General features: G+C 37.6%; 1 protein-coding gene across 1 annotated transcript; it reads left to right on the top strand.

Annotated features, from left to right (window-relative positions):
- Nucleotides 1–5,129: 5,129 nt before the first annotated feature.
- On the top strand, nt 5,130–7,860 carry LOC124167165 (piggyBac transposable element-derived protein 2-like). Its single transcript, XM_046544972.1, has 2 exons — nt 5,130–5,312; nt 5,698–7,860. The coding sequence occupies exon 2, from the start codon at nt 5,701–5,703 to the stop codon at nt 7,513–7,515; it is 1,815 nt and encodes a 604-aa protein (XP_046400928.1). The 5' UTR covers nt 5,130–5,312; nt 5,698–5,700; the 3' UTR covers nt 7,516–7,860.
- The last annotated feature ends 1,449 nt before the right edge of the window (nt 7,861–9,309 follow it).

Raw genomic sequence — 9,309 nt, 5'->3', positions numbered from 1 at the left:
GCTAATTGATACTGGGCATTAGGCCGGCCCTTATTTTTCAGAATTGAGAAAAGTTATGTTTTCCTAGTCTCAAAATGATCCAAATGAGGTTCATATTCACGTGTTAAAATTTGGTTACTTTAAAATAACGGCAACCCGTGCCCCAAGGGCCCTAAGTACTAAGGACCCTCAATTGAGATTTTTGAGGCCGAAAAAGTTCTAATTCTATGTAAAACGTAAAAGTAAAGCCCTTTAGGGCCGATTTTTTGTTTGTTTTGACCTATCTCTAAGCGTTTACGAGATATTGTCCGTCGTAATGCAATCCACCCCCAAGGGCGCTACCCCGCACCGCGGCGCCGCTGAGTAACGGCCCGCACCACTTACTAGAGACTTCCCCTCCACCCCCTCCCCTCCCTCGGCACAGACTTTGCTCCTGATGGCAAGATGTAGTCTTTGAAGAAATGTGCTTGCGTTAAAAAGAATTGAATTGCCTTGACAATGCTTCCAATCAAAGTGATCAATTTACTCGTATTTTCACTTGTCCATGAATTTCAGTACATATTAACCAAAACAAAATACATTTTCGTATTTATAATATTTCACTGACACCCCATATTTGGCATTTAGTGTATTTGCGCACGTTAGGGGCTGTGCCACGATGAAAATTCACATTTATTGTTAGTAATTTATTTTGAAAGCTCTCTTTCTTCTACGTGACTGACTTAAAATCTTGAATTAGTTTCACCCCTCTCTCTGCACAATCATCTACCGCTGAAGGCCCCGAATAATTTGCAAATCGTTCTTGTAATCAGGATGTTCATACCATTCTTGCGTGGACACATCAAAGAATGCAGTTCACATTTCCAATGCATCAAGTAGCCTTCTCGAATTAGTAGTGACAACATTTGATATAGATACCGTTTTCAGGTCTTTACGTTTATAGAATGCCATCTTTGGTGGATCATATTTTCCCTCACGTGTCCTCATATGGCGTATCACATTTTCCTTTTCACACCCAGAAAAGAATCTGTCAAAGAATGACAGGCCTATGAACTCCTCATTCAGGTACCACAAGTGGTTTGAAAACCTCTTTTGTACTCCTTTCACTATGTCCAGGTTAACAGTTTCGTAATTTTAGGATATGAAAGTCACTGTTGGGAGCAGATGCAACACAAGGAGCGGGAAACCACAACTTTTTCTTTTTTCTTGAGCATATTGAAATCTATTCCACCAATAACTGCATTTCGTGCTCCTATTTGACTGCATTAGAATTTTACTTCTTCATCCCACGCACATTTATCTGAGAGATTAACTGCGAGCGTCAATAGCGCCCCTTGCAATATCAAACAAATCATCAAGTTTTGTTACGAAAGATTCTCTACTCTAAATCTCCACGGTAGTTCCCACTCTCTCTTTATGTCGTCGCACCTTCATCCATTCATTGTGTAATGTTTCTAATATTTCAGTCACCTTATTTTCTGTAATAACAGGAATTCTCATTTTGTTCCATGGAAGAAACGCATTTCTTTCTGTTTTTCTCGCAATAAGTCTGATACATTTCAAACCCATCAGGTTATAGAGAAACACACAGTACTTCTCTCACTGTAAGTAACTTTGAGCCAAGTATTTCTTCACTTTCTTTTTCAACCACTTCAATGTGCGAATTTAGTCTTAATTTCATACTTTTTCTAGTTGGCCTATTCTTAAAATGAACGCCACGTGTGTTCATGATAAACTAGTTTTTTTCACCACTTTTCTCCGTATATTATAAAAAAACTTAGCACATTCTATCCTTTGCGCACTATAAATAAGAACTAACTATCTCTCCACATTGATCTACAAATGTGAACTGACTGCCTCGTTTCTTCTTCATAGAATATTTCTATCAACTGTTATGGTCCTGGAAGCCCTGCTCATTTCCTTCATTCCTTTTTAATTCACAAACACAATTGTATCCAATACTTATAAAATTTTGTACATAAAGAGCACTTCTGAACAAAGCATGCGGTAATTGTGCGCGGTCGTATGGTGGCAACAAACTAAGGTTTAAGGGGTCGGAGCACAGTACATAGGACGGCGTTGAAGGGTTAAGATTGACATTGTATGCTTTAAAAACATAAATCATGACACAAGAGGAACTTTTCAATTCTGTACCACTAGCATGCAAATATTGCCAGCAGGAGCAAAGTCTGTGCCGAGGGAGGGGAGGGGGTGGAGGGGAAGTCTCTAGTAAGTGGTGCGGGCCGTTACTCAGCGGCGCCGCGGTGCGGGGTAGCGCCCTTGGGGGTGGATTGCATTACGACGGACAATATCTCGTAAACGCTTAGAGATAGGTCAAAACAAACAAAAAATCGGCCCTAAAGGGCTTTACTTTTACGTTTTACATAGAATTAGAACTTTTTCGGCCTCAAAAATCTCAATTGAGGGTCCTTAGTACTTAGGGCCCTTGGGGCACGGGTTGCCGTTATTTTAAAGTAACCAAATTTTAACACGTGAATATGAACCTCATTTGGATCATTTTGAGACTAGGAAAACATAACTTTTCTCAATTCTGAAAAATAAGGGCCGGCCTACTGGGCATTCTCCTCATTTATGTAACGATTTCACTCCTAAAGAATGGTATGCGTTAGATAGTGGCGAACTATTTCAATATTCACTCACAGGTTTTAAAAACTAATTTCGCCACCGTGATTTTTTTTATAAATAAATAGTAATGAGAAGAACCAAAGTAGCGTTTTGGATAAAGCGTCTGTTAGATTACCGAAGGTTTCATGGGTCAAATTCGGGAGATCCTAGTGACGTATAATACCCCCTCCAAAATAATGACCTTAATCCGCAGCTGATGTACCTATTCAACTTCATTTTTATGTAATCTACGCTCTAACCTAATGGTGCCCTATTCACTATGGGCGAATAGATGCTTATAATAATAATATAATAATAATAATAATATTTATTTGCTCTGGGTACAATTCCACTAAGAGCACAAATTGTACATAAGTGCTGAGCAAATTACATACATTATATAGATGATAAAATATTCATTATCAGCGAATTACATATAAACAAAAATAAATAGCATATTACAGTAGATAATTAAGTTTTGGTTATCAATTTGAATTTAATCGATGCATGAAAACGTAAATATGTCATTAATAAGGTATTTTTAACATAATAATTAATCAAAAATTTGAAATTTGATAACATTTTATAACATTTAATGAATAATAAACCAAAAAATAGTTAAGAAAAAAAAGAGGAAAACCGCCGCAAATTCTATTGGGTATTAAAGTTTGGATTACATGACTGTGAATGATAGATTATTGATTTATGTTTTGCGGGAAAGGTGAGAATGAAGTTTTGATTTGAAGGAATGGTTATTAAGACATTAAAAGAGCGAAGATCAATAAACTTTAAAAAAACTAACCTACCCATCACCAAACCATTGAATTTCGTTCCATTTCTTCAATTACTACCTACTCGCTCCAACGTACCCAGAAATATGCCGCAGGTCGCTTATTACCCATCGGGAAACCGGTTGTGCACATACTCCATTGAATTTCCACTTTACGCTCCAATTCATGTCTAACTGCGCACTCGCGGTAAACTCTACGAAATGCACGAAACCAATGAGCCGCGCTTGCGTTAGCAGACCACGTGAAATGTCATACGGACTCCCACTATTATTCATTTCGCTTAATCAGCTCAAACCGCGCGATATATGAAAATAAAATATGAATATTTTTCATTGAAAAAAAAATCACTGGACGAACGACAAGCATACCCCAGCTCTGGTAGGCCAATCCTTAACAAGGCATTTTGATCTCTCGGGTAGGACTCGCACGAGTTTTATCGTTATTATTATTTTTTGCCGTAGTGAGGTCTGAGGTGGTGAAAAAATGACCCCGAGGAACGATTGAATATAGAAAGAAAGGCACATTGTGGGCTATGCCGGGCAATCAATGCTTTGACATGTCGGCATGACAGCAGTGAGAACTCTGGTCGACTGACTACCGCTTATGGGCATTCATTTATCGACGCGCGAATTAAGAGTGAGTTTGCGATCCGAACGGGTGATTATCTGGCAATAAAAAGAATATAGGGGTTGAAATTTAATATCATGGCCATGTCCTTGTAAAATATATGAGTTACTTTTCAAAAACGTTGTTTCTCAAAGCTAGATGCAAGTAAAGTCGTAAAAAAAATTTCCTAAATGATTACATTTCCCTTTTGGTACCTTCACATTTTATTGTAAAAGCAAATTAATAAAAGAAAATGTCGCTTTTTAGCATCAAAATTAAAAAATAGCTACTTATTTGTTCTGCGTCCATTTTACGTAACTGAAATAGGAGAAGAGCAGTGATTTTATATCCTTCTGAAGTTGAGACTTTCTCTAGGTTTCCCTACACGCTAAAACAAGTTGTGGAAAAATAAAATATGAATCAATGGCACCATAATTTCCAATAAATTATGTCGTATCGCTGCAATTAAATTATTTAAATAATGTCACTTCATGGTAATATATTATCGAATCAATTTGACACAGATAATTGAATGTTATTGCGCTAATTATTCATGATGTATTTTACCACAAGTCTTTTGGAAATGCAACAGGTACAATCCTTCAATCATCCCTCCAAAATAATTAATGTCTTCTCGGTGATCAAATGTTGGTGAAGATCCTTCGAGTGTCACACCTAGTGAGGTTTCCCCCTCTCTCCTTTCAATGTTTGCCCTATATCCCTGAAGATGATGAGCGTTTACCTCGTGGGAACGTCGGAAGGACAGATGGAAAACCTCATCCGGTATAAAACCCGAGATATCATCACCGATATTGTTCGCCGGGAAAGCATCAGACATTACGTGATTGGTATAGATTATTGAAGAATTGTGTCCACTTCACTGTAACCTTTTCTGTAACAAATTTCTTAGACATTAACTCTGTCAGTGCTGCGCGCCATTTTATTGGCTTACGCTTCTCAGTTGAAAAGTGACACGAACCTAAATGTCGACTTTGAGGCTGTGAATAAGTTAAATGTTCAAATTAAAAATAATTCTTCATCAAAAATCTTGAGAAAAATCAGGATTAACCCTTTCCGGTCCAGTGAGTCCAAATGGAATCACGTCGCTTTCCTGCTTCGAACATCAATTCAAATCCCCCGCGGACTCTATTTAGCGTTAGCGGCCGTAGTACATAGTGCCACCACCAGGTTTTATGACTCGCCGTTCAAGAATAAATACGATCTTCAGCTATTGATGAAGATTGCTGCACATGTGCTTGTGAGTATTCTTCGGAGTTCATCGGCGGAGTTTTACATGAATGAAAAACGGAGGTAAGTGCAGTATTTTGACCATAAAAATTAAGAGCTCTTTCGACATTGTTTGACATTGATTATAAGAGATTTTAAGCTTCTGCGAGAGGAAATGTCTTTGTAATTTTATAAAATATAACATGATTCCATTTGGAATCAGTGGCCCAGATGTATGTGTTAAGTTTGACCGAGTTTGCAAAGCATCATTTTACTGAAAGTAAGCTCATTAGTTGAGATCCAACGAAATAGTTGGTATTTTAAATACGAATTAGAATTGACGGAACGTGTTAATTGAATATCTCATGAACGGAATTGTCTAATTGTTTTTTCAGTGTATTTATGTTTAGTAAAGCCACAGGGATTTTGGAAAATAGATTTTATTTTCACCGAATCATTTCCATTTCAGACGATGGCGACATCATTGACGACTAAGGAAATAGTGTACATTTTAGAAGGTGACATCTCTGATATTGACATCTCAGATGATGAAGACATCTCAGAGGAAAACCCGGATTGGCTTTTGAATAGAGAAGCAGTCGGACCTGACGTTATGAATACCGAGGTACAGGGTTTTCCGAACATCCCTGATGTCGGACTTGCTTTTGAAGTAAATAAGTGTAGTGATGATAGTGATGATGATGACATGCCTTTGGCACAACGTTATCCGCATCTAATGAACCAATCGCAGAGAAAAGTAAATAGGTCATTATGGACTTATGAAGACCTAGGTTATGTTGATTCCTCATGTGACTCTCAATTTTCACCACCTCCTGATGAAATTAGCACCCCATTTTCATATTTCAAGCTTTTTGTTGATAATGATATGATAAGTAATATTGTAGAGCAAACTAATCTCTATTCAGTGCAGGAAAAATGCCAAAATGTAAACACTAATGACAAAGAAATACATCAGCTCCTAGGAATTCATATGATTATGAGCATTGTCACAATGCCAAGTTACTCCATGTTCTGGAGTGAAAAGTCGCGATATGGTCAAATTGCAGATGTCATGTCTCGCAATAGATTCAAAACTTTGCGAGGTAATCTACATTTTAATAATAATGACAATATGTTGTCCCGTGATGATCCTGCTTACGATAAACTGTTCAAAATCCGGCCATTTTTAAATGCTCTAAGGAAAAACTTCCTGAAAGTGGAACCGGAAGAGCATAATTCAGTGGATGAATTTATGATTCCTTTGAAAGCTCATACAGCATTGAAGCAGTATATGAAAAGCAAACCACACAAGTGGGGAGTGAAGGTTTTTGCTCGTGCAGGGGTTAGCGGATTTGTGTATGATTTTGAAATTTATCTGGGCAAGCAAACTAATGTAAAAGAATCTGGTCTTGGAATCAGTGGTGATATTGTCATTCGGCTAGCAGAAAATATCCCTAAGCACAAAAATTTCAAATTATATTGTGATAACTGGTTTTCCTCGCCTAAACTATTCTCGCAACTAAGGAAAGATGGTATTTTAGCTGCAGGAACTATCCGTAGAAATAGGCTAGGGCAATGCACTTTGAAAAGTGACAAGGAGTTGAAAAAACAAGGGAGGGGTAGCTTTGATTATAGACTTGAGAAAAGTGAAAATACGTTTGTTTTGAAATGGCTGGACAATAAACCAGTGTATTTAATTTCCAACTTTGTTGGGGCTCATCCTGTGGAAAATGTTCGACGCTGGTCTGTAGCAGAAAAAAGGTACATAGACGTGCCACAGCCAAATATTGTTCGTGCGTACAATAAGCATATGGGAGGAGTCGATAAACAAGATATGCTTCTGGAACTTTACAGAACAAACCTCAAAGGGAAGCGTTATTACCTCAGGGTGATTTTTCACTTCATCGACCTCAGTGTTGTAAATGCTTGGCTGTTATACCGCAGACATTGTGAGCAATTGAAAGAAAAATATATGCCCTTGATTGAGTTCAAATTATCTGTAGCTCATGCATTACTCTACTTTGGTCCCAATATCTCTAATAAGAGAGGAAGACCATCTTCATCACCGAGTGTGGAGGGAAAAGGAGTGGCGAAAAGAACTTTTACACCACGGCCGGTGGCCGATGTTCGATTCGATGGGATTGATCATTGGCCTTTGCATGTAAATACTAAAAATAGATGTAAATTGTGCATAAAAAGTTATACGCGAGTGAAGTGCGAGAAATGCAACTTACCATTGTGCTTCTCCAACGAAAAAAACTGTTTCAAAACTTTTCATGTAAAATGATATATTTGTCCCCTGTATTTCATGTAAAAGGTAATATGTAATCTACATGAAGTTCAAAAATTTGTTTTATTAAATAAATTGATAATTTAACAATGTAATTTGTACATTATTTACAAATTTTATGTTGTTTTAAACCTGTATACTATTTAAATGAAACTTCAGTTAGAACGGAAATCATTGCTTTCAAAAAGGCCACTGATTCCATTTGGAATCAGGTCTGAAATTTTGTATTAATATATATTTGAACGCACTAAAGATTCTCTGCACATATATAACACTTTCAAAGTCATTTTAGTGCAGTAAATAAATTTTTTTGCTGCATATTCATTATTTGGACTGGAAAGGGTTAAAGATAAAGTTGAAATTAATATAATTAGAGTAAAGTTCAACAAACAACATGTTGATATAAAAAACTTAAATTACAGAATTTTTTTAATCGAATATATCAAATTTAATTTCAATGCCATTGGCATTTCTTGCCAACGCCACTCCATTGATGCCATAGATCCTAATGACGTAATACTACGTTCTCTCGAATGCAGCGAGTGTATGGGATCCAGTGCAGAAAGACTTAATCCGCGAGCTGAATAAGATACAAAGGAAGGCTGCGCGTTTCGTCAAAAACCGCTACGGGCGTACAGACAGTGTTACCCAGATGTTGAGCGAATTAGGCTGGGAGCCGTTGGAGACTCGGAGGCTGCGCGCTAGGCTTAGATTGCTTGAGCAATTGAGAATGGATATATTTAAGAGCGACACAGAGAACATAATCTTAGAGCCACACTATATTTCCAGGTCCGACAGAAGCGATAAATTAAGAGAGATTTTTAGCCGAACGGATAGATATAAGAATTCGTTTTTCCCCCGAACAATAAAGGACTTTAATAAACGCTTGTCCCAACCTCGTTAGAGCACTTCTTCTTTTTTTTTAATAGCTGTAAACGGCTGGTGTCCTAACACCCCCTGCCACACGCCTTTTAGGCGGCTTGCGGGGTATTATGTAGATGTAGATGTAGATGAATATCGTAGAACCGCGACCTAATGTTACGTCTGTTTGAATTTGTCTTCTATACTGTTGACGTAATATTACAGTCGGATATCTACCTATAATTTTCCTTTGAATGAGTTAGCGCATGAAAAATTTTTGGAGCCTTGGATATGCCTGCTTAGTGTTTATATCTCAACTTTCTATGTGCTGCAGCAAAATAACTAAAAATGTCAAAAACTTGGGAAATATGCCCAACACTGGGGTAAGGGAAAGGATGTAAAGGGCCACCAATGAGGTTGCCAGGAATTTTGATCGGAAGAGAGGGTCCAAAACCAAAACCAAGGGGGAAAATTAAAAAAGATACTAATTTGAGAGTTTAAAACTAATTTTAACACCTTTCTAAGTCGAAAAAACTTCATTTCTCAAAGAAATCTTTCGTGAATTCATGATTTTTAAATATTTTGTTTTCTTTAATGAGGCAAATAAACAGTGTTTTTATATTTCGGAGGGGTGTCCGGACCCCCCCAATCCTTCTTCACCACGACACCGGCCAGTACTAATAGTGCTAAGAAGATTCAACAATTTTTTCCAATGATGAAGATTTGCGCAATTTGTGCCCATCTCTTCCACAACCAATTGCTTCCACATTAAGAAGTTAGAAGAAATTTAGTCTCTCTCGTAATTTTTACCAATCTCTTTCACAACCTCGCCGGCATCATTTCGCCAAGACTTTCCCAATGCAACCCATCCTCTCATACTCACCCCTCTGTCCTCCCCCTTCCCCTCTCATCAGCCACCCCTGCACCATT

Source organism: Ischnura elegans, chromosome 10 (assembly GCF_921293095.1).
Source record: "Ischnura elegans chromosome 10, ioIscEleg1.1, whole genome shotgun sequence".
Lineage (NCBI taxonomy): Eukaryota > Metazoa > Arthropoda > Insecta > Odonata > Coenagrionidae > Ischnura > Ischnura elegans.
The sequence above is the reverse complement of the archived record's forward strand: the minus strand, read 5'-3'. Positions and strand labels throughout refer to the sequence as shown.